The sequence below is a fragment of the Megalops cyprinoides genome, chromosome 23 (genome assembly GCF_013368585.1).
Source record: "Megalops cyprinoides isolate fMegCyp1 chromosome 23, fMegCyp1.pri, whole genome shotgun sequence".
In the NCBI taxonomy this organism is placed as follows: domain Eukaryota; kingdom Metazoa; phylum Chordata; class Actinopteri; order Elopiformes; family Megalopidae; genus Megalops; species Megalops cyprinoides.
Window position 1 is genome coordinate 9993769 of NC_050605.1, and position 26894 is coordinate 10020662.

At 40.2% G+C, this 26894-nt stretch overlaps 1 protein-coding gene across 1 annotated transcript; it reads left to right on the forward strand.

Annotated features, from left to right (window-relative positions):
* The first annotated feature begins 879 nt into the window (after positions 1-879).
* On the forward strand, positions 880-23379 carry LOC118770710 (calcium-activated potassium channel subunit beta-4-like). Its single transcript, XM_036518478.1, has 3 exons — positions 880-1215; positions 20007-20134; positions 23010-23379. The coding sequence occupies exons 1-3, from the start codon at positions 880-882 to the stop codon at positions 23176-23178; spliced, it is 633 nt and encodes a 210-aa protein (XP_036374371.1). The 3' UTR covers positions 23179-23379.
* Positions 23380-26894: the final 3515 nt, after the last annotated feature.

Consider the following 26894-nt stretch of genomic DNA (forward strand, 5'->3'; position numbering starts at 1 on the left):
ACGGAGAGGGATAAAACAATGTGCGGAATAAACAGACGTGCAATATTCAGGCGTTTCAGACACGAACAGGTCCCAAGACGCCAGAATCACCAGGGCATCTGTTGAACTGATTCTTACAATGCATAATACTGCATTGCTTTCTGAGTCCGAGCCGTAATCGTTATCATTTCGTGTGCCAAACGCAACTTAAGTACCCTGCCAACGAACTGACATTACAATCTGTCGGGAGATACGTGCCAAATGGTCAGCACCAAGCAGTGACAGCCCCTCCACTCGAAAGGAAATGCTAAACGCCTTAAACGAAATCTTGCTGATTCAGCTGTGAACGTTCAATTTATTCACCGATTCCTGCTGCGCTCACTTTTCGAACTTTTTAAATACCGACGGCCTTGTGTCAACCGAGCTCAGAGCTATAGCTAAACGCAACCACCGAGGAACGCTCTTTTTCCGCCAGGAGCACGATTGCAGCGGTGATGGACATAGTAACCGCTGCACATCAGCTGACCGCCAGTCAAGAGCCGTATTTCTGCATAACCCTGTGCTATTTCTGCATAAGAAGCTTATCTAATCCCAGATGTAACATACAGCCTTTCAACAAATTCCGAATCTGCGGGGGCTGCTGAAACAGAAATCCGGGGGAAAACCACGCGCGTAAACAAGAAGGAGGACTGCAAAACAGCCGCCTTCGCCAATCCTTCCGTACACAATAAACCACAAAGGCGCACATCGGGAGCTCCTGACTACGAGGGAAGTTTTGATGGAAGCTACTACTCCTGCGTGGTGGTGAACAGCGCCGGGGGTCAACCGAGACCCCCCGCGTCCTCTCCATCCCATTTCAGGTGGTGTTAATGCTCTTGGTCGCTGCGCGGACGAGGGCTAATGGCGAAGATAAGAGTGTCTTACGAGTATTCGGAGGCAGAGGACAAAAGCATCCGACTCGGTCTATTCCTCATCGTCTGTGGCATCGTGTCGCTCTTTATACTCGGCTTCTGCTGGCTGAACCCCACGCTGCAGAACATGCAGAGCAAGCCGGCCAACTGCACCGTGATCTCCGTGCAGCGAGTGGAGGAGATGTTCGAGTGCGTCTTCACGTGCGGGGCGGACTGCAAAGGCACATCGTTGTACCCGTGTCTGCAGATATTTGTCAATAACTCGGAGTCCAACTCCGTGGCGTTGCTACATTACGACGAACAGCAGTTGGTGCTGAACCCCAAGGTAGGCTACATGTTAACTCCGACTCCGGGATCGTAATACGCGTGTTTAAGTTCTTTATTAAATATTTATAACTGATAAATAATTACAGTACATCAAACAAGCAGAACTGTACTTATGTGTTTATTTTTTTTTTTTTATCAATTATTACAAAGCAAATCTAACCATTGCTCATTAACCTGTCTTTTTGAAAGTTTAGGGGACTTTTTGCAATGTCCAGGCAGTGGCTCAATAGTGTCTTTCTTCATCATAGTAGTTTTGGTAGTAGAAGTACTAGTAGAAGGAGTAAGAGCAGTAATATCATCTTTAAAGATCTACTTGCATCATTTATGAATGAAGACATTTTTTCTGAGGTCAACATCACAATTTAGTCAAAGCTGCGTATTACATCCTGCTGAGAGCTGATCTTCAGTGTACTATTCCAGCTGCTGTGAAAGTAGCGGTTTTACTTAGTCTCAACAACTATGTATCTGAATTTAGCATTTATCTGCAGGCTGTTGCTTATATGTGTACAAGAGACACTGTATCATTGGTCATGCTAATTAAATAAAACTCTCTTGAGACTTTAACACCTGTGAAGTTCCTCCACTATAAAAGTAGATAACTTGGTATTTTGGCAAGAACTGTTTTTTTTTTCTCTCACAAAAGGACTGGAGAGATTTCATACTTTGCATAAAAGGCGACACATCTGCATAGTGTTTGTTTGTGGCAAATTATGTCAGCTTCTGTAAGAGAACTACAGCCACTGGAACCATGCTTAGGTGGTGATGTACAATCGCACATCCTCGATTTTTAATGAATTGAAGCAACTTCACACCATTGTCATTGCAATCAATCCTTGGTGTACAGTGTAAGAACAGTATTGTGGTGGTTAGGGAAATTTGACTTGAGACTATAGGCTTGTGATTTTGAGACCCGGGGGGAAATGTGTTTTGTGATTTAGATCCATTACTTCAATTTTTCAGTTAACAAACAATACATCAGAATTTTCATGATGAAAAACCTGTGTATCCTCAATGGGGAAACAAATGTAAAGACTCACAAGCATGAGAAATATGCTGAGATGCTCATGGTCAGTCTTACAAGTCTGAATTTTATTGAGTCAAAGCATCGTCACACCAGTGTCCTAGTATGAGCATCTTTGTATCCAGCTTAGTCCTTATATGAACACTTTATTACCTCTTCAACATTGTTATAAGCTGTTCTCCCTTCAAAAGGTAATGAATTATCATGAATTGAAACAAGACTCTTTTATTATTCATTTATTATCAATTTTTACGAACTCATAACAATATTTAACACATTAGTAGATGAGCATAATGCCAGAGGCTTTGGTTTTGTGTGCTAATAACACGTACAGGTTGTTGTTAACCGTCAGGAGCAGATTCACCTGAGCACCGTGATGCATTGTTCTTAACTCTGAGGAAAAATTTTTAGAGTCTTACTGATTTGTTATATTTAACACAGCATTGTAAGATTCTCAGTCAGTAAAATTAATAAAGAACATTTACTGTAGGAATTGGGACATAATTTTTGAATGGAAAGAAACCCCTTAATTTCTATTGATTCTGTACCTCAGCCACTCATGGATTAAAAAAATACATGTTGGTTCAGCACCAAAACTGATTAAATGTCTGTACATAAAGAAACTGTTACCTTGGAGCACCATGGTAACATAATTCTACCCATGCTTCTTAACAGTTTCTGTTTTCACTTGGTGTCTATAGTAACATTCTAAAGCGCATTAAAATGTGCTGAGAGTTATTGATTGATATTAGTGATTGCCTCGTTTCGTGACAGTATTTGCTATGTCAGATGTCCCTGTCCTTGATCATTTCCAATTACATTGCTTATGCATAGCTTTTCAACAGTTCAACATTCACAACATTGATACAACATTACAGTAATGAAATAATAAGCCTGCAGGTTAGCTGAGAGCTGGATTGCTACTAAAGTGGTCATAGGGTTAGAACAGCAGCATCTCACCAAGGGATTCAGCCTCAAACTCACTGCCTGAGTTCATGGTTCCACTTTACTGTACATTGATATTTGCCAGTTTATCCAGTGTGGCTTCCAATATGTGTCATTATTACAATACAATTTATATGCTTTGCAGATGCAAATAAATTATCAAATGCAAATATGAAGAATATTTTCAAGCACATTTGAAAATTGTTCTGCTTTACCTAGTCATGAAAAGTAGAAATGCAAGAAATTATGACAGTTCAGATTAAATTCAAACTAGTGAACAATAATTGCAACAGAAGTAAATAATGGTGATTATTATAAAGATCCATGATCAAAACATGTTTTTTAGAGATTAGATTAAACACACATACAAGGGAAGAAAGAGCAGAGGTAATGATATGAGAGTTATTGGGAGACAATAACAGGTAAGAAGATTCAGCTGGTGTTCAGTTCAGTCTACCATCGGGAGTCTAGAGAAGACAAAGAATAAACGAGACTCCAAAGTCTGACTTCTCCCCAAGCTGACACACCATTATCTAACTATGATCTTGTTTATGCAGTACCATTTACAAACCAAGACCAAATATGGCATGGTCTCTTTGGTGTATAAAGTGGGTGTCTTGAAAAGCTGACCAAAAAAGAACAAGTTCAATAAGAAGTCAAATGAATTCTCTAGGTCTGTGTGCCAAGATTTTGACACACATAGGGGTCAGTTGCAAAGCTGGATTGCAAAATGGTCCAGACTGTACCTCATGTCTAAAGAACTATTCTTGAAAAAAAAAATGGGGTTATCACTCACCTGGGTAATCGTGGTGCTCACCTGCGCTCTGCACGTTAGTGTTTGGGTAGCCAGAGTTTTAAAGCTGATAGTGCTTGTATTAGACACAAGCCCTCTTTGCTAGAGCTTGTTCTGTACAGTCACAGAGTTGTGGGTTTTCCTGGCAGTCTCTGTGCTTACATTATCTCATCTCATTTTCCAAATTATTTTGTCCAACTCTACAACTCATCCCTCTTTGGCTTGAAATAACCATTAGGTATTGGCTACTGATGATATCAACCCAGGCGGGTGACTTCATTTTAAGTGTGCTGCGTCAGGGTTTTCATGAGAGTGATGAAGACATGGATTAAGGACGCTGGGTCCTGATAGGTTGAAACATCCTGTCCAAATCATTGGTGCCAGAACTGCACATCAAAACAGACCTGGACCCCTTATTGTATATTCCTGACTTTAACTCCAAGCCCAGGGAAGTATGTTATTATTACTACTTGAAATAAAAAGTGTGCCCGTGTAAACTTGTACCCTATGAATTTACAATTTAATTTACATAGTTTATTTCATATGAGATGTCCTTGCCTGGAACAAATTGCTGACCTGACAGTACACCTTTTATATTTCCATATTATGTGATCTTTGGTTTTTTTAAACTGGGAGAAACTGCTTTGCTCAAGGGTAAAACAGCAGATGTCACTAGGGATTTAAACCCACAATCACCTGGTTGCCAGTCTACCTACAGCTAAATCCCAGTCTCTATCTATCCTTGGGTCTACAGAGAGAGCCACACATTAGCAGATGAGTAGCAATCCCTGCCCCAGAGATTAGCCGATTATCTTGACCGCACAATTATCTGAATTACTCGTGAATTTATTTTGAAGAGCACCCCTGGCTGGCCTGTGAGGACATGTTGTTAGCATTGCAGGGGCTGTCCACTCAGGTTACCTCCGAGTAATAGTTAGAGCAATGTGCACATGTCTTACGGCATCTCATCGGTATGTGGTTCTTAAGGGAACACTGACCTTTCAGAAACGGCCAGTAATGAAAGCTCAGGCTCCTGGAAGACGTGGAGCTAATGACTTGATTAAGCAACTGCTTAATGAGCCTGTGAGCCCATGGACATCATGTGCCGTGACATTATCTGACAGCTGGGTCTGGGGTCATGGGCCTTCGTCTTTTTTTCCTCCATCTTTTTCTCTTTTGTTCTCTCTTTCTCTCTTTCAAACCTCAAGGTCAACTAGGAAATGAAGCCCATGCAAAACAAGTCACACACACAGGTCAGCGGCTCTTACAAGGCACACTTGTACATGCTTGGCACAGCCAACCAAGCAGCTTTCCTCAGGGTTGATTTCCTCAAGGATCCACGCGGTGTCCTGTTTAATACCCGGGGTTTACTCCGCCCAGACGGTGGCCTACATTACAGCGCGCCAGTCTCATCCCATGCGCATTTGCCATTCATGAAGGAGCAGGGCTCACCTCTCTTGTGTCACATTCCCCTCATCACTGAGACGCAAAAACAAGCAAAGCTCTTCTGAGGGGGTAGCAGATGTCAGAGACAGCAAGGTGTGTATATACAGGATTGGAATAAGGTGAGGTGATGCTGGGATCAGAGCTGGTTCACAGCTGACAAAGATGCATAATGTATGTTTGGACACACGCACGCACGCACGCATGCACACACACACACCCCTTTATATATACTGTAAATATGAAGTTTTATAACAGAGTACTGAGTAGAGTAGTACCTCCTTCATCTTTCAGCACTGGAAGTTTTCCTTCTTGAAGAATGACTGAATATCCCACTTGACACAGTTCAAAATTTTATAAAAGCATTCCAAGAAGAATCTAACCTCTTCTGAAGACAAAGGGCAGCCAAACTACTTATTAATTAACAAATATTCAAATATTCTTGAGTGTTTTCCATTATTTTGTCTACACCCATTTATATATAAATTAATGACAATTTTAATTACATTTTAAACCATGCAAGAAGATATATAGAATAATATTTTGAAATAATATATACAATTAAAATTTGGAAATACAATTAAATATTTAGGAGTCTTGTTTGGAACTATTTTAGTGAATAAAACAAATAGAAATGATGTAGTTCAGATGCAAGTTCTTGTTTATTAAGGCATCGGTTAATGAGAATTGGAATGCTCTTCACTTCTTCAGATGTATATTAGATCCTCATCAAGGAAATTATCTCTCCAGCCATGTTTGTGTATGGTTCCATTTGTTGGCTTGTAGTAATATCAGCATTCTAAAGTACTACCATTATGAAACTGAATACTTATGTTCGGGATGGGGGTAGAGAAGTCTCTGGGCATTTGATTTTCAACAGCAAACCCCCTTTAGGATGTAGGCGGTACCACAACCTTGGTGCCATTGGATGATACTGAAATCCAGCCAGGCAATGGTTACAAGTAATGGGCGATCAAAGAACATACGCTGTCTGTTTAAAATTCGGTGCTGGACTGAGAGAAGACAATTGTTATTAAATCAATAGTACACTCCCTCAAAAATGTACTTTAGTCAAATGTTTTTTAGCAATAAAAGATGTCAGTTTTGACTCCTGATGAAGATCTTATTGGGATTTAAACTTTTTTTTCTCATTTGTCAAAATTATTTTGGGGGAGTAATTTTTTTTTCTTTTCTAATTGGAACCTTGATTGTTCTTAAGCACTATTTCAGTTTTTTTCCCTGTCTCATCAGTACCATCCTTCAGTTACAGGCAAGGTGGACTTGCATAGAGAACAAAAGAGGTGGCATGGGAGCCACTTAAAAATGTGTGGCATATGAATACTTGCAGCCTCTCAAAAAGGTTCTAGAGGAGAGGGGGCCTTGGGATCAAGAGTGGAGGAGCAGTACAAACACCTTGGGCTCTTTTTCACATTGAAGGCATGGATTTTTGATTTTATATTTCAGTGCTTTTTGGAATTAAGAAAATATTTTTGCTGGCCAAAAAAAAGATGAAAGCTTTTGTTCTCATTTGCACATCTGGAAGACTAAATCTTTACCAGGAACTAAACTCATAAGCCCACATTTTTTCAAACCCATACCAAATGCCTGTTCTCGGCTGTTCTCTGTTTAGAGTGAACAGTTCATATGGATGGTATGCAAAACATTGCTCCTTTGAGCCAGCCATTGGGCCAGCCCATGGGGTTTTGGGGCCATGCGTTCATTTTAATTGAGTATTCAGTAATAACCAAAAAGCTCATTTCAGAAGACGTGAGTGTGACAGGAAGAACAGATGTTGAGCCGTGTTGCTGTTTGCACACTGAACATCATTACATCTGACCGCAGCCATAAGCAGAGAGACATTTGTGGAAATCATACAGAGAGGAGCAGCTCGGTGACAATTGCAGTGATGTCATCTTTTTAAGAGGAATTATTGAGAGAAGCAAACACATTCCCTTTCACAGTTGTCTTCATAAGATAATATTTCTGCCCCCCTGCTCTTTCATATCCTCCTTTTTAAAATAAAATAAAAAAAAAAAAATGCCTCAGTCTGAATTAGATTGCTCAGTCTGTTCATCTTGAAGAGAAATACAAACGGAAAGTAGAGCAAGGCTTCACGGACTGATGTTTTTAAAGCTAACAGCAGTGGTCAAGTGGCTAAAATAAGAACTTGCAAGCACTTGTTCAGTATATCATTGCTGTGTATGTATCACTGAAAATAAAAAGATGGTTTAGGTGATTTGTTCTGCCACACTTAAACTAAGTGGTGTCGCTAATAAATGATCCCTCATGTTCGACTTAGGCAGCTTATATATTAACATCTTTTAATTAAGGGACAAGATCATTAAAAAGTCATACTATAATTTTGATTAATAATGCTAAATATCACTTAACACAGTTACTCCATGCATCATTTTTCCCATGCGCCATGATTAAATGAACGATTTGTGTAGAGTGATTTCACAAGCTGGTTGACCGTGTCTGTTAGTTTGTTAAAATTTTAAATGAGGCTCCAAACTGTTGGACTTTAATGAGCTCTATGTCTCTTGACTGCAATCGTTCTGGTTCATTCTGAGGGGAGTTTTGGGAGGTTGTCTCTGCTGAATCACACTATCCTACCAGTCCATGTTGTTTGGTTATTGATGAAACAGACCCAACGGCATCTGTGAATGAACAGCGTTTAGTTAAACATTGCTGTGTCAACAGAGTAACACACTGATATGGCACACTCTTTGACCAATAAATGTAAATATTTATTTAATGGGGGTGCGGTGAGGTGGGGGAATACTTACTTAATAAACACAGTAAAAATAATCTGGTGACAAATTTGCCAGTACTTTTTTATTCCTGACCACCAAAGGGCATTTGGGCATTAATTCTCCAACAAAAATTCTGTGTTGTTGCCTTCATAAATGTTTCTATAAGCTCAGTGAATATCTAATGTAATATCTAATATTCTGCCTCTGTGAAGGGGGGGGGGGGGGGGGTGTCCCTGTTTAGCTGCTATACCTATAAAATTTGTATGGTGTGTTGTTGATGACCCCCTAATAACTGTGCACAGAAGGTGCTGTATCTCACCCATACTCAATTTTAACTGCTTATTGATTTTGTGGTGCTTCAGATGCTACTTGTCAGCTCGCAGGAGTCAGGCAGCTCTCAGCTGCTGGTCAGACTGGCAAACTGCTTTGTATTTCTATCCCTTTCATGCCACACAGAGGCCACAGCAATCTCAACAAATATCAAACGTGTTAAACGGCAGTCAACTTCTGTTACTTTATCTCTGTAAAATGCTGGTTGGAACACCACAGCCACGTGTCCATCTCAGTAATGGTGAGTTACAAGCATTTTAAGTGGTTGATTTGATTTTTTTTTAATGTCTGGTATGACTCAGGTAGGAATTGAAATCCATAACCTTCAGCTTTCAGGCCAGACTCCATCAATAAGGCCAGTGAGCAAAGTGACAGTATGATGTTTAGTGGCACACGGTCATTCAAGCATGGTTTCTGTGGGGCTGTGTTTGCAGGATATTGTTCCATTTGCTCTGCTTCGTTTGATCTCTCCTGGTCCCTCTGTCTATGGCCCTGTGATCTTAAAGTTATGCTGTTCTGATGTTAGTGACTTGGGTTCACAGCCTGTAGGGGTTTGCAGAATCTCATGCTTCTATTGGCATTTTTAAATTACCATTTTGTTTTGGAACAGGCACAGTTCACTCTGCTGTCTTGCTGAAGGTGTTTTTATACGCTCTCAGAAATAGGCTTGAAAGCATAGCAGAGTGAAGGCATAAACTATGTGACACAGCTTTAAAGAACCAATTGAAAATTACACTAGTTTTCCATAGTTAAATGTTATAATTAATTAAATCAGACATGCTGAAGTTTGATGAGGAGTTTTAGACTTCAATGTCAAAAGATTCCTTTAGTTCAGGTAATACAGCATACTTCACTCAGTTTCTCATTAAATTTTATTCCCTGCCATAACTATTAAACTTTTTCATGGACCAGTAAATCCTTCATACTCAACTTGCAAAATAGAGTAGACAGTTTTCCCTCCCCTTCTACTCCAAAACATTTTCTTTTTTAAATTTCTAATCAAGTTTTGTTGAAGTGTCACCAAATTTCTATGAAAGATGTGTGCTCTGTATCGTATCATTCTCCTCAATAGATGGCCTTTCTTTACCAAAACATCCGGCCTGTTTGTGTCAAAGGAAGTTGTGTGTGAATGGGATTAATATCCACGAATGATAAAATTATGGGGAAATTCATTCATCATCCCTTTCACAAGGGTGACATTCACATTGTTGAGATTGAACAGTGCACATTAATTGGAGTTGTTTCATATTTGTGGTCCCCTCATCACAGGCTTTTTTTCTGACACAAGCAGAAACTGGACCCCAAGGTATCTTGGAAGACAAGCTGTATACCAGTTTGCTTTTAAAACAATGTTAGGAGAGTGGACACATATGCAGTTGCTGTGCAGCATTGACATAGTTTTATAATGTCTTTTAACAGTCTTTGGTGATAAGCTGCTTATGTTTCACCAGGAATGAAAAACAGATTGTTATTAGGACTAAAATGCTAAATATTCCTGGAAGTAGGAGCCTTTATCAGAGGTCATGTTTTGAAAATGTTCTGGGTGGGATTTCCTTCTGGTTGGTACTGACAGAAACCCTCAGAAATCTCAGGGTTGAGAGAGAGGATATGCTGGTGTTTGTGAACCACACACACAGATGTTCACAAAAGTTACAAAGAGACTAGAGGGTTGTTGCCCAGGACCAGGATCTCATCCTTGTGAGCCATTGACCATAATGTAATAATGCAGGAAAAATAGCAGTGCAGTGGTGAAAATATGCTGTTTTTTTGACATGTATATGCCTGAAGAACTTCTTTCAAACTTGCCCCTTGATGCTGACAGAGGGTCAGTGTTGAAGTTATAGTGAAGAAGTGGGGAGAGTGCGAGAGACAGCCACGGATGAAGTGTCTGATACAGTGTGGAATGTGTGGAATGGTATTTAGGAACTTGGGACCGCATGTTGGCAGATTCAAGCCCCAAGTTGAGTTTACCCTCAAGCAAGGCACTTTACCCGAACTGCTTCAGCGACTATGCACCAGTGTTATACACACATACGTGTTATAGACCATATGCACAAATGCAAGCCCTGTGAAATCTGCTAAGCAAATAAATGTAATGTAATCACCTCCTTGGCCCTGCATGCATGAATGCAAGGTAGCAGCATTGTAGAGAGTTTGTTTTCAAAGATAATTGATGATTACACCAATTCTATAAAACATTTTACAATGTTTAGATGCTTCTTGTCGTGACAGTTTCATTACAGGCCAAGTCCATTCCTTATTTCTGAATATATTTTTACTGAATTCAGTTTTCTGTGGAATAACAAAACTCAACTGCCATGGAATGGTATGAGTTTGGACCATTGCTTGCAATACTAGCCCAAGGATATATAAAAGCATAAAGAAGTTAATAATACAATCTTCCATTATGCACTGATGTACCTTGTGCACAAGTCTGCCCAAATACCATTCTGAGGGTACTTTCCTTGAAAGCCCATTTAATAGCCTTGAGAGGAAAACCATTCGTGTGGTTTTACGAGGGCTCTCTCATTGCTGTGATTGGGTTCGATCTTTGCCACAGGGAGGGAGCTTGTTCCTTATCTCTCTCTACCTCATAAGTCACTTTTATTTTCTATTAGTTTATACCCTGTGGTTGTATAATACGATCTGATCTTTTACAGCATGCACCCTAAGAGTTTTGTAGGGTCATCTTGAGTAAGTGCGGCTGCTGTTAATTTCTCAAGTCCGGCATCATATACTTAGGAGTACTTTTTGGCCACTTCAGCAGATGTACTCTTGACAAAGGCAGTTATTCAAGCTGTTGAAAGGGAAGTGATAATGCGTTTCCTGAAACGATAATGGAGAGGCACTGTTTTCCTCATCCACACGGCCCTTCAGTCTCGTCTCATCGCTGAAGACCCTCCTTGAGATCAGGCTGCACTGAAAGCGAATCAATTACATTCATGAAAAATGCCCGTCGTCAAGCACTTTAATACAGCAGAGTCGCAGTATAAAGTATAAATCCTGGTGTGTGATAGAACTGGCTTACTACTTAATATAAATGGCTTTGGGAGGGATGTCAATCTCCGAGTTAACGTGAGGATTCCGTTCTGAAAGAAAATGGCGCACGTTAATGGAGTGACACGCCCATATTTCTTCCTTTGCACCCCTATGTGAGTCTGCCGCCACCAACCTTGGCTGCCGCATGAGGAAAAGAACATTATCACTCACGTATGTTCCGAGGTTTTAAAGGTTATGCTGAGGGAGAGGCTTTATCGGGCACAGGAAGCGCTTTATCAGAGATCCTGTCAGAGTGCAGAGGAATGATAATGGCTTTGGCTCTGAGGTTTAGCGAGGTGATGCATCGCTACGCCGCCTTTTCCGCTGGCTGCCAGAGGTCGGAGAATGATGCGGAGCGCGAGGTGTGACACTGTGGAGGGCAAACAGCAGACTGAAAATGTCGGGCTTTGTCTGAGCAGAGCGGAGTGTTGTGGGGATGCAGAGTGTACAAGTGCAGGTTGAACCTAGCACCTAAATCCCCGGTCGTAACTGAGGCTCAAAGCTCTTACCAGCACTTCTGTTTGTAGTGGATAAAGAGGTAATCACCAGACATCACCTCTGTCACCAAGCACTGACAGAGGACCCAAATGGTTGTTCTTTGCAAACACAGAGGTTCATTATTATGTCCCAAAAGTTTGGGTCACTAGCTGCAGTTGATGCCTGGGGTTTGGCGGCTCATCCTCCTGTGCAAGGATTACTGTGTAGACTAAATTATCATAGCACACAGAGCCATTGATTTAAATGCAAACTGTGACACACCTGCTCTAGCTGTCAGATAGACTCCACCTCTCCATAATCTTGGAGAGTTCTGTTATGTTTCCGTCCCAGGCATCAAAGGTATGGGTATTACTCTTGATGATACAATCTCTTTAATAGAGGATATGTTTTTGTTAAACCTGTTGGTTCTTCTGCAATAATGTAAGACGAATATATACATCTCCCATTATCTCCCTGCTCCCTGCCTTTGTGATATCTTGCCCGGAATATTGAAAGTTCCTGCAGGCTGGCCTCCCCGCCTTTGCCACTAGATTGCTTCAGATCATACTTTTTGGATCAAATTCAAAATGCTGCTGCTCAGCTGGTCTTTAACTTCCCTTAGTGATCCTCTTTGTCTTCGTCCACTGGCTACTGATCACACCTCGCATCAAACTCAACACCCTGGTGGCAGCCAACCTGGCAGTTAAGGTCACAGCTCCTTCCTACTGTACTTCTAATCCATCATTAGCCCTTACAGTTGTGGATTAGTTCTCTGTCTCGCAACCTCTGATCATCTTGTATCTCTTGCCATCAGTGGTTGTACACCGTAAACTTTTCCCTTTCCCTCACTTGAACCCTTTAAGTGGTGGAATATCCGACTTGAAGCAATGATAGCTCACCATCCTCTGACACTGATTGCAAAGACGCCTGTTAAGGCACCCCCTTGCATCCTGGAGGCTGGATGCACTCTCTGCTGGGCACACAGGGCCTGGCCAATTACTAAAACCTTGATCTAAATCTAATATAGTGGAATATTCCTCTTGCAGATTTTTTTACTTACTCAATGTCAGTGTGGTGTGAAGTAGTGTTGCTCTTATGGATGATTTATTTTTTTACCACGTGGATGCTATAATGCCAAATATTTTTGCTGTTATACATCTTTGTTAGGCTTTTTGTGGATGTGCATGTGTGTATGGGGTTGCTCACAGAGCTAATAGATAGCAAAATTTTGTTGATATGGACTGTATGTTGGTTATTCTTGAATGGGCTTCATTGTTAGCATGTATCTTCGTGGTGCATTTTGTGCGGTTTCAAATGACATCAATATCTGGGGCAAATCACACCAGGAAGAACAGATTTGCAGTGAAACACAGACAAGACCTTACATACTGAGATGATGACTCTCTTTTATAGAAGTTTTATCGAATCTGTTTTTACCTTTTGTATTATTGCATGGTTTGGTAACTTAAATCTGTCCAATAAGAACAGACTTGGAAGTCTTGTTAATATGGCCAGTAAGATCTCAGGTGGGAGTCATGTCAGGCTTTTTATAACAGGCAGGTCCTTAGGAGGGCTTACGCTATATTGGATTGTCAGGACCATCCATTCCAGAGGGAGTTTGTGCTATTGCCCTCAGGTCGGCGTTTCAGGGCTACTGTTTGTAGGACTAAGAGACTCCGCGTCTCTTAGTCCTACAAACAGTGTCTCTCCATGACTCCCTAGTGCAATTGATTTGCTTAATAGCAGATAGCGCTCTGGCTTGCACTCCTTGCACCACATGTACACTGGCACTCTTGCATATTTGCACACTAGCACATTGTGCTTGATACGAATTTCCTTTCCCAGCACATTGCACATTTGTACATTTGCACACCGGCATACTTATTTATTTATTTTTATCTTGGTATGAACTTCCATTCGCTGTACTAGCTGTACTACATACTGTACTATGATTAGTGTGCTGATGTTGTAGTCAGTGTTGTCCTTTGTATTTTGTTGGATGTGAACCCTGGCTGCAAAACATTTTCCCCATAGTGGGACAATAAAGATGACCTTGAACCTTGAATTAGTCATCTAGTGACGAATATCCAGAACCAGTTGAAATGAAATGAAAAGACTGGGAGGAAATAAACTGACAGGGATGGTGAACAAGGGCTGTTCAGTCAGAAAGGCATGAGAGCTGTTGTGTGTTGCGTGAATGTAGTTCTAAGTGTTTCTTAATAATCACCCTGTCGCGAGTTCCTTGGTCAAACGACAAGAGTAACCTTTTTGTTAATGGAAAACGATTTAACAGAGAAGGGCTTTGTGGTTGAGATGTGATGGGATTTGCGCTCAGACAAATGGAGAGCTGCCAACGCTTCTGGAGTCCATTGACTCTGCTCCTGTAAAGCGCTGCTGTTTCCCAAATGCACAGGAGGGGGGACAGCAGCAGGCTGAAGCATAATGAGGACTGGAATGTAAAGCAGGCCTGTCTAATTAATTTGTGGTAATTGTCATATAATGAAGGATTTGGATTTTGTTTTTACTGGGGAGCGGATACAATACAAACATAGTCAGAAGGGAACATAAAGGACGCCACAGAGGTGGTGGTGGCTGTGTTTGGGCGGGTGGTGGCAAGTAATTGGAAAGTTTGTTCTTGTTGTTGTACTTCAAATGCATAAGTACAATAATTAAGGCAATCTGAAATTTTGTGGACCTTTTTTGTTTATGTGTAGTACTGGGTGGAGATGTAACATTTGTTACATGTAAGATTTGTTACATCATATATTATGACAATACAATATTACAATGTGGATTGTGATGTTGAGAGGATTGCTTGCAATGTATCATGTGATTTTAGATGTGGTCTAATGATGTCAAGCAAAAATTTTATTACATGCATTTTAGGAAGGTCAATGTATAATGTATAAGACATTATTTATGTCTGAACAAGTTACAGTTTTAATCATGGTATCAGGATACAGATCATACCATGAGAGAGGTGTATTGTCTGCTCTCTACTTAACCCACTAACTTAAATCACTTCACGAACCCATTTCAAAGTATATTTGAATCTGCAAAAGTCCAGGTTGGCTATCTGTTTCTCTTTTATGTAGAAGAGCATTTGATGCATTTGATGTGATGAATGCATGGGAATAATATGTACAGCTAGGTATCGTAATGCATTCACCTGAGCCCCCTGGTCTCACACAGGGCAATGGGAGAGCAGCCAGGCTGCCACGTGCAGAAGTTGAATCAGCGCTCTGTCCTTGTGCTTTGCTGCACTGCACAGACAATTCAACATGATTGTCATTTGTTTGCTGAGAGGTGTCAGTGATGTTGGGCACGTCACAGCGGCTGTTTCTATTAATCCAAGTTGCACCTAAGCCAAGGTATGCAGTTATGTCTTCTCTGTTAGGACAGGGCTAACCACTGTGCTACTGCTCACCATCAACAACAGGTCTGTATCATCTACAGTAACTGAATGCCCAAGGACAACTTAAGCACATGGAGGCACACCATGGCAAATAATTACTGTTTCACATTTTCCTTTCCATTTTTCCTTGTCCACAGGCTTTTATCAGACAAGCTGAACCTCATGGCCCTCTGTTAATGTGAGAGATGGAATCTGTGTTATTTCAGCACTAATCTTATGAATGGATGGATTCTGGTTAAGTCCTGTTCAATACAGCCAACCTGCTGTCACATACATTTGATCAATATTGATGACAAGTGGAACATGAGGGGCTTTATTTCTGTGGGTTGCTCTGTGGTCCAGACTACTCATTTCTGGAGTGGCTTTGATTTTCTGTTAGTCTGTTAAGATGATTCTGGCATTTTCTCTTGACCCAGTTTTATTTGATAACACAAAGTTATATGTATCACGTCCCGTTGCTCTGTGCTCTGTGCAATACAATTTACAAAGTTACTTTTTTTGCACAAAAACAATTACACACTTTCTTCTGTTAAATAACAGTATTGGCACAGGCCAGGAATACATTAGGGTGCCATTGTATACCTTTGAGACATTGGGGAATTTGAACAAAACCACTTCAGGCTGCACACCAATGATTAATGTGATTCTTAATTGAAATAAATCAGCAATTTGTATGTAATGGGTAAAGACCAAAATGACTGTGGCAAAGCCGAATGGAAAAAAAAAAAATGGAGATAATGCACACTCTTAGTTCTAGCCTGACAGAGCTGCCTGTGTTATGTTGGGAATATGGAAGGTTATGCAACAGGCATGTGGATGGTGACATCACAGTCTGACTCCGGGATGGTAGTGTGACTCCGCATTTGTTTAACGGGATATACTGATGGATGTGGACTGATGCAATTTCTACCCTGAATATTTGACAAGGGCTGGTTGATCAACAGTAATGCTAAATTATGAGAGACGTGAGAGGAGCATCTGCTGATGAATACCAACATTTAATCATTGTATAATTAAAGTGAAGAATTCCAGTGACAGCACTGGCTATTTTTACACCGGAGTTTAAAAACTAAATGAAATGACAATCAATCCCCAGTCAGACACTGTGAAACAGAAAAAATACAGAGATTAGCTATCTTCTATGGTGTGTTTTGTAATCGAATTCTCCCCTCTGTATGCAGTAATTAATCCAACAAATAGTCTTCACTAGTCAGATCATAAAACACTGACAGCGAACCATAACAGAAAGAGCCAAACAGCCAAACCTATCTTGCAACCAGAATGAGAGGATAAAATTAATAAAATATCTGTACAAAAACTGGCTGCAATAGACAACTAAATAAGAATCAAGTTTGACTTAAAAAATGATTTAAGAGTATACAATATATCAAGTGTTATTTTGCTCAATTAATCATGTATTCATTTTGTAGTAGTGGAAAAGACATTTGTTACTCTGTGGGGACGATTGCAAAGGAGGTGGCATTTCATTTCAAAATTTCAGGATTATCGCCTTCCACCTGACCTGCCCTCATATCTGATTGGAGCATTTATGTCTCCGAGCATTGTGATGTCAGAATCAACACATTAAGGCCATTGATGCTCATCTGTATTCCGTGGCCTTTTCGTCTCAGCATTCAGCCAATCACAGCACAGAGGGCTGACTCACCGCTCTGACAGATGGATGAGAGATAAAGAGAAACACGACAGCAGGCTGTCAACAGCTGATGTGACTGTTGATGTCCTCGTCGAGCTAACTGACTGTTCTGACAACTCAAACGGCCTTAAATGCACACCTCTGTAAATATTACCTTTTCCCCCACTCTTTCATTAGACTTTAATTTAAGGCTTGTTCAATGCCTTTAATTTACTTTGACCATGTATCTTTCTGGTAATCCATGATTTTTTTACTCTTACAAATAACAGCTTGATATTAATGAACATAACAGATTAAATTCCTTGCATGTGAGTTGCATTTCTATTTGAACATTCTAGTTGCAGTATTTATTGTTTTCTAGATTTTTACTGTAATTATGTCCATCTGACACTTGAACCTACTTACCCTGAATAATGGTATTTGCTTCATGCTAATGCTAATACTAACAACAACAACAAAACAGCGGCAACAATAATAATAATAAAAAGAAGAAGAAGAAGAAGAAGAAGAAAAAGAAGAGGAAAAGGAGAAATCCTCTTCTTCTTTTTATTGTTGTATGATGCTTGAGAGTGGCATGGCTTCTGATTGTTTGTGGATCTGACTGTGGCAGCAGAATGAAGGCGGCCGAAGGGGCTTTGCTCAATCCTACTTCAATTTCAGTGGCATTGGATGAAACAGGACATAAGGCACTTAATCCCGTCTATGATAAATGTATCTGTGCAGGGGACACAAAGGGAGTGCACACACAGGGGATCATGGGAAACAGGGTTGCCATTTCCTGAGGACAGGAGACATGCACTATTGTTCGTGCTCACCTTTCTCACTTGTGCACACATGGTAATGTTTATACACATTGTCTCTGTCTCTCACTCACACACACACACACACGCACAAATGCTTGATTTCTTTGCCTCTCCTGCACGCACTCAGTGCACAAACACACACACACACACATACAGATATGCACGTGGTTAATCCTTTTCCCAATGCGCTCTGTAATCTCGCAGATAATGCTCAGATTTTTAATACACGTTGGATTGAAGTCACAGTGTTTCTGTGTCATGAGCAAGGCAAATGCGGGCCATATGAAGGTGAGGGGGGGTGTTGTCAACTGTGGAGTAGGAGGAGCATTGTAATTCTCATGGGCATTGTTTTCTTTGGAAACACAGTAGGTCAAAAACTGTATCTGTGCAATGCTGAACAAGTTCTTTGTTTTGATTATGTGAAAATAACACTTCAGTCAAGCATACACTTAAATTGCTATTCTGTATATTATATCTATATATTGTCTATATAGAATAGCAATTTCAGCAATTTCATAGGAATATTTAATATTTTCCCAAAATTCCAAATTTTCAAATTTAATATCTCTCCAAACCTGATTTTTCTGTCTTGCATGACTTTGGTTTTCATCTACAAACTGAAGTCATAAGTAAAAGTCTGGATGGATATCTATAAAATGAAAAATTTAAATTATAATAAAAATGAACTTAAATGTGCACTTACAGTAAGTAAGTCACTCAAGTGAAAAACTTTGGTCATTTTAGGAGGCAGTATTATCCCTTGAAGAATATTGTTAGACTGTATGGAAAAGTCACCATTTCATCTGAACTTTATCTCACATTTATCTCACATCACAAATTTCTCAATAAAAAGCCCATATAGTTCTTGGTATGTGTAGACTGCAATTTGTACGAGAACATTCTGACATTAGTTGTCTCACACCTTTGATCTCGCCATCGTAGCCACCATTTCAGTCTCTGATGGTGTGGGTGACAGAGGTGTGGAGGCGACAGACAGGGGGCTGCTCTCTGGGCTTCATTACCTGAGGCGTTAATAACCTTGGCACCCTGCTCCACAGAGCTCTTATCTGTGTATTGCCATGGAAACCCTGTTGCCCAGGTGAAGCAGACATCCTGGTGGGCTCAGGGACCATGGAGGGGCCTCGCTTCATGGAGGGGCACAGGGATTACTTTCACTTTTCTCTACTCACTGGAATCTGAGAACCATGGCTTCAGAGACAAGTCCTCAGAGGTCATCATGATTGTCAACCAATAGGACTGTCTGTTGCCCTTTTACTTGGCCCCTATGACTTTAATATCATGGATTATCTCACTGTAAACCCAAAGTGTATTTAAATATTAAAGAATCTGACTATTTTCTCTTGTGTGAATATAACTCAGATATAATTAATTTATGTTTAGAAACTATTTTATTTCACAGTGACCCTTTTGCATGGCCCTAGGGCCTAGGCATAGAGAATTATAGTTTAATTATATCCCAATGTGCCTTGAGACTCTTTGTTACACTTATTCTTGAGAATAAGAAATCTGTGAATAACCTACTGTTGCATTACGAATAATTTTGCTGTGTGGGACATTAGCTCTCAATATAAAAAATTTGTAAATACATGCTGTGACATGTATGTGACTACATGAAGCAGATGAATTGGGTTTGCTGGGAGCTCAGGACTGGGGTTAAGGATGGGTTTACTGCTAGCAGTAGGATAAGAGTTGATGAGAACTTGTATACTTACAAAAAAAACTCACCTTGCTCATTATTTACTAAATTTTAATCCTTTATGCACAAAAAAGCTTACATTCTTGAAAAGTGGCATCTTAAGTTAAAAACTGATGCCTATATTAAAGTGTAAAATATTTCTCTTATGTATGAATAACCGAACATTTTATTATTATTAATTTCCCTTTCAAACTTACAGTAACACATTTTGTCCAAATATCAACTTGTGAAACTCTAAATACTCTCAGGGTACGTATGCAATACAAGGGGTAGTTTTGCATGCTAAAGTGTATGGGGGAGGGTAAGGTGATGAGATAGTAGGCTAAAGGATGATTGAAGAGTATTATTTCCTTTCCTGGTGTAACACTGAATACTGTCCCCTGCTGTTTGGGTCAGTGCTCCTACGTTCCTCCCTGCGAGAGAGACAACCAGAAGAACAAAGAGAATGTGCTGAGGTGGCAAGACTACTGGACCAAAGAGGTCAGCTCTCAGTCATTCACCTGCTTCTTCAACCAGCAGCGAAGGTGAGACTTTACAGTTGCGCCCAACCTGACAAAGTGAGACGTTATTGCTGTTCCCATATGCCAGAGACTTTCCTCCTCACCCCACAAAGATTGACTGAAACATCCTTTCTGCACCTACTCCAATGAACAATTTTCCTTCTCCTCCAAAACTGATTAACTGACTTTTGTCCACTGCAGTTAGAGCGATTGATAAAGACCTGCCTCCTGCACCCTCAAAGATCACGTGAAATCGGCCCCCAGTATCCACAGTTAACTTGTAACATTCTTGACATAGCAGCATTGTCAAATTGTTATGAGGTATAGATAGAGTGTTACTGCATAGCCTGGTAGCTGACACTGACAAGAGCACAATGCGGTATAATGCGTCACCAGATTGGCATGGGAAATATGCCATCTGCCAAGCTGGGCTAGCAGGACAAAACCTATACAGCCCAGGTAGTTATGCCCCTTTGGCATTTCCCTACATAAATAACCACGATGAGCCTGAGGTCAGGGGTTCTTGCAAACGTTTTCCTCTGTACCATCTAACCTCAACATAAAATTGTCAGATCCATGATCGCAAACCCTCCAGCATCCCTACTAACAGTGATAGACGATAGATAATCCAGCACCTGAGGGGTGATCGATTCGTTAATTGTACAAATGTTCCAGCCGCTGAGCTGAACTCAGACTAAATTAAAAGTAAAACTAACACAGGAAAGTCTGGGGGCCCCCAGAGCTCCTTTTGCCGGGGCGGATATGTTCTACTTTCCAGCAGGGGTCCGGGAGGCTCCAAGCTCGAGTGGAGCACGGTGCTGATGCAGAGCTGACTGAAGCAGGGCTCCCCAGACTCCGTCCCTTTCCACTCCGCTTGCCTTTTATATCTGGTAATGAAAATATTTACTCAGAAGGGTTCACAACAGAATATAGGCCAGACCATATGAGCTTAGCACTTGAAATAAGACACATTTGTCTCTGACTACTCAGCTCAGCGTTTATGTCAATATGCTCTTGCGAAAAGCAATTTGTTTAAAAAAAGAAAGCTCATTAGTGACTGTATTCATTTCGATATAAGCGTCTGCCCGGTCTTTATAGTCACAGTTTCAATTCATTATGAGATCTTTTCAGATCTGCAGAAAAAGACAGATCTATCTCTGCTCTATTTCATCATTGTGTCAAAGAAAAAATGGATATTTTTACATCATTATTCCAAGAAATAATAATGTGGCCTTCCTTCATTTGAATGATGAATGCACACTGATGTGTGGAGAAAATATTCTATTCTTATCAGATCAAGACTTAGGAACTCCACACGTGCTCCATTTAAGTGACTGATAAGACATTTCCCTGTATCTAGGACATTTTACAGCTTTATGAACCTACATTAATAATGGCTGCATAATGCAGAAGAGTTCTGTAATGTGGAATCAATGTTTATGCTATAATATTCACATAAAACACAGCTGTGTACTGTATGTCCACTCACACAGCGTGGTAATGCAGTAAGATAGCTACTCTAATTACAGATAAGTGCAATGTCACTGGGACTGGATCACAGCATCTTTCGCTAATACCTGCAGCTGTACAGATTTGGGGACTATTCCCGGCTGCATCTGTTATCATTTCATAATTTCCTGTTTCTTCACACCGCCGAATTCTGTCCCCTGGGACCTTGAACGGTGGCAATATCACCATGCAGGGGAGATGACACTGTATCACTGTTTATTTTAGGCAGTCAGCAGCGGTGGTTAAGACTGCACTCACGTCCCTTGCCACCAACTTTTTGAAACTACAGCCCTTATCCTGACCTGATTTCAGCAGTCTGCTGATATATCAAAGCTTGCCCCTCTACTGAGTTTCTTAAGTTCAGGCCCAAAAACACCAGCCTACAAAAAAAAATCTCCCCACCGACTGTCAAATTGTAGAGGTCCATCAGTACTCCCCAGCCTGTCCTTACTCTGTTCCGGAAGTAAATCACTTGGATGGGCCAAAATCCTTCTCGCCGTTTTGACTGGCCGCAATTAAATGAAGCATTATGGATTCCTCTGTGGAGTGCTGCCAAAGTGTTGCCGTTTCGATCTAAGGCCTTAGGGATCAAGAGTTCTGGTCTCTGTCCCAATCACTGTGATGGTTCTGCAAAGTAGCAAAATGGCATCATTACAGGAAGATGTCTTTTCATCACAAGGTCGGAGATTGGGCTTTGAGCCTAGTCCAGGCCCTCTGTTCAAAAATTATTTTCTTAGGGACTGCTCAATACATACTTTGGGGGAGTCGATGGGCATGCAAATAATGTTTAAATGCAAGGGAGGGTCTTCTTGTTTTTGGATTAGGGGAGGATCCTTGCTTGTGCCCCCCCCCAAGTTTATTTTTGCAATAATATATTAAAAAATGTGCAGAAAAGTGCATAGCTTAATTTGTTGATTTTGCTGGACCCGGATGCCCCACATGCAGTGTCATCAATGGTATGCAACAATGGCAGATGGTGTGGTGTCATGTTAAGGAGCAGAGAAAATAATATATAATAAAAAGGTTGCTGGTTTAATTCCCAGGTGGGCCTCTGCTGTTGTACCCTTGGGTAAGGTACAAAATAAAAATTTGCATGTTTTATTTGTAAAATAATTGCAAATTATTTCATTTTATTAATTATTTCATAGTAATGGGCCCAAAATGTTACATTATTCCATAATTCAATTATAAGATGAGGTGGACGAAACACCAGGAATGTCTGTGGCACGCTAGCACCAGGTTTGTCTCCCTTTGATAGAGAGGATTAAGTACCCAGCGTTGGCAAAATGATTGGGACCTACAGCAGAGTTTGAAGGACTTCTGTCCCTTCTGGAGCAGTGTAGTCGGTGACACCTTTCCCCATTGCTGCTCTCTTTGTCGCCCCCTGCAGGCCTGACGATGTGCTTTGGAAGCGGTCCCATGACGAGACCGTGCTGCTGCACTGTGTGCTCTGGCCTCTGGTCAGCCTGCTGGTGGGCACCCTCATTGTCCTGCTCACCATCTGCGCCCGCAGCCTGGCTGTGCGTGCCGAGGCCATCCAGAAGAGGAAGTTCTCTTAGGGACCAGCAGGGGGCACCAACAAAACCTCCCCCACACCATGAGGTTCCCTCTTTAGGAGGGCCTGCCCACTGCAGTGACAGTTAATGGTGGTCAGATGTTCCCTCTACAAGCCAGAGGGTGCAGAAGGAAGTTGTCTCGGTGCTCCGATTGGTGGCGGAGGAATGATGACTTCACAGCAGGGGTGATCCTTTGCCTTGCTGCCCCGGCCACAGCCTTCCTGGCAGGAAGCTTTAAACGAATGTTTTTGTCTTTGTCTGCTTGTGTCTTTGTGTCAAGTCTCTCGATGTGTGAAACATTCATTGTGCTTGTTCAGCTGAAGCACACCGAGGATAGAGGACCTGGACAGTGGAAACCTTTTTGATGTTGGCATATGTAATTATGTGCAGTAAGTAATGTACTGCAAATGGCTTAGTCTGTAGGAAAACACACACACACACAATGCTATTTTCTTTCCACTCTGTCATCTGTGTCTGGTGAGTGTCTGGTTTCCATGGTGATTGGACTCTGGTGTATTGGTTCTTCTGTGTTTCCATTGGCTCCTCCTTGAACCTTAAGTGACGTCAGACCATACTGGCCATCTCTATGGAGCAACCCACACATCGTTGATTTTGGCCTATAAAATCGGTTTGTCTCAGCCACAAGTCCTTACTTTATCAAAGAAAAGCACTTTGCGGGTTTCATGACAGCTATGGTCATGACCCATTCGTATATACCAGCTGTATAGATTTGTAATATATAAATTGTATGCAATGTAAGAAAATGGATTAGAATGAGAAAATAATCTCATGAAATGACTTGAACAGGAAATTTTCCTTCAAGCTGCCAAACTTCTCTGGTGATGGTGAAATATTGGGACTGATTTTAAAAGTTGCAAGGTTTTGACCACAGAAATCAAGCTACAATGACCTTGTTCATTTAAAGTTACTGCCAAATGTTACATAGGATCTTATCAGATTCCTTTTCCCAATCAAAAGTTCATTATCTGTCAATGGTTGCCATACCTTGTGTGTACATCCATACAGGATACCACATTTGGCTTGTCAAATGAGATTGAAAGTTTGACCTAATCATAAAATTTTTGACCCAAATTATTCATTGTATATCTATATTTTGCATTTGGCTCGAATTCAGGACAGGATAAAAATACCCAGTCTTATGGAATGCACTCTCATCTGGGCACAACAATCTGTGCCAGTTCTCATCGACCCTCTGCGATTCGGCGCATTTCATGAATGAATGACTCCTAAGCCATTCAGCCTTGTGCATAAATTGTGGAATAAGCTGTCTGGGTGTGAAATACATTAGACCGTGAACTTCAGAATGTCTCCCTCGTCTGTCCTTTTATCACACATTGACCCAGGGAAGCTAATGTGTAGAGTACTTAAAAGGCGGGTGGTTCCATGAGGAAGTGATACCCAGGGAAATTCAGATGAGCCAGGCGTTTATAAATCAACCTTGCAATTGCTATCGAATTAGCGTGTGCCCAGTACATTCAACTTACACCTTTATATGCTTTTAGAAATATTTATAGCTTTTTTTTCTGAAAATGTTAGATTAATTTTAAGTTCCAATTAGATACATACAACATATCAAGGTAAACAATAGTTTTTAAGTGCATGGTCTTAGAAGCCCTGTTAATCACGGAATGGCCAACATGATAGCTGCCATTTTCTGGTGTCTCCCCTGTTGGACTCAACATCTTTGTTGAACCAACAAATATGTCTATATTGAGGCTTTTATGCCCCTCCATTTAAGGAGTTGTAAATGTTTTTGACTTCAAATAACTTGAACACCATATTCATTCATATGTTCATATTCGGTGCATTAGTCCCTACATACAGTAATTAACTGCATTGACATCACATTGAACTGAGAGCTGTGATTCCTACATCTTTCTAATTCATGTTTGTTTAAAATCTCTTCAGCAACATTATAGTAATTGCTGTGGTCTTGAGATGGCAAGAAGTAACCCTCAAAATCCCTCAGACTGATTCTCCCGCCATATTGAGATGAATATGATGTGTTTACAAAGGACATTTTTATGTTTTAAACATTCACAGGCTGTTTTGAATGGAATGAATGGAACGCATTACTGTTTGCTCCAAAGATATGGTTTCCGTTCTATTTTAAATAAATAACATTGTATTTTGGTTACATTATTTGAAATCACAATTCACAGTTTTAATTATACAATGCGTCTGTATAAGACAGTTAAACACACGTATACATTTGTATATGTGTATTTGTTGTCATCAGATTTGATAAATGTACATAAACAAATACAAAGACACACTACAAATTACATAACAGAAAAAGACATTGGATGGTTGCAATACTTTATTGTGTTGTCTAACGCGTGGTGAAAAGGAATATGTTCCTTCAGACACAAAAGAGCATCAAATTAAGTTGTCACGTATTAACACATTATGAGATAAGTATGCATAAACCAATTAAGTGATTGAGCATTAGAAAAACATCAGAAATGTCATTGTACGTCAGAAATATATCAGTAGCAGCACACAGTGGATCAGCTGGTAAAGGCACTCAGCTGCGCTTTGTAGCCCTAGAATTGCTACTTCAGGTTTGGGCTATTGGGTTATTAGATGAATGTGTGTGTCTGTAGTAGAGGGGCATAATTGGCTTTGTCAGGGTGGGTTTATGGGGTTCCATGGTTTCCCACTGTATAGTACACTGTGTAATTTGTATTGCTGTAAAAAAGCCAAAAAAGCCAATACCTGCTGGATTGTATAACAGAGGAGTTGCTTCAGGATTTCCTGTGGGTGAAAGAGGTGATTCCAAAAAATAGGGGGGGAAATGCATTGCCTCCATATTCATAGCCCTGATTAAACTGATATATAATATATATTAAAAAAAAACTTGTCAGAGAAGAAAATGAACAGTTTATATTTTTAAAGAAAAGACAAATTGCAATGTAATACTCTTCTTAATAGAATTGTATAAGGCAAAAGTTACATTGTTTACAAGAAAGCATTTTACTGTGTAGAATACATCAGGTTCAAAAAGACTACAAAACTAACAAACTAAAACTAAAAATTAACATGTGGTGACTTACATTCAAATAGTTTAAAATCACATTTTCACCAGCCAACTGTTTTTTGAACAAAGCAGCATGTTCAATCAGCATTTCAAATTTGAGTGGTTTATTAATTGCTTAATTTGTTAATAACCCAATCAAACACAACATGAAATCTATGTTCAATATTTACCATTATTGTTCCAAATATTAGGCAGTCCTGATTACAAGACCCCAATTTTTCAAAGAAAATATTGAAAAATGCAGTTTATCAAGCCAGAAATATAATACTTCTTCAGCAATCAATGGTGAAACACATTAACATTGTCTTACCATAGAAGGCGTTCTAAATCCACTCATGGGGAACATACCCATACAAAAATTATTCTATATTGAGAATATATTTTACAGAATATATATTTTTAGTTCCAAAATATATTTAAAATGTGTAAATTATTGCCATTTTGGTATATTGCAACATATTTCTGAATTGCATTAATATATTCTAATTATATTCACAATATATTCTTGGGCTGAACTTATCCTTTAGTATATTACAACATTTCATTTCAGCATGGGTAGAAATGAAGGCAAAATGAATTTTTAAATCATATTTTGGGGAAAGACCCCGTTTTTGTCATTTCTGCCCCCAGCACACACATGCGCACACACACACACAGT

Bases quoted from the DNA above. Each gene is read 5' to 3' on its own strand.
- LOC118770710 (XM_036518478.1), top strand. From the start codon at position 880: ATGGCGAAGATAAGAGTGTCTTACGAGTATTCGGAGGCAGAGGACAAA. The intron at 1,216-20,006 runs GTAGGCTACATG...TGTTTGGGTCAG, and splicing joins AGTTGGTGCTGAACCCCAAG to TGCTCCTACGTTCCTCCCTG. The intron at 20,135-23,009 runs GTGAGACTTTAC...CGCCCCCTGCAG, and splicing joins TTCTTCAACCAGCAGCGAAG to GCCTGACGATGTGCTTTGGA.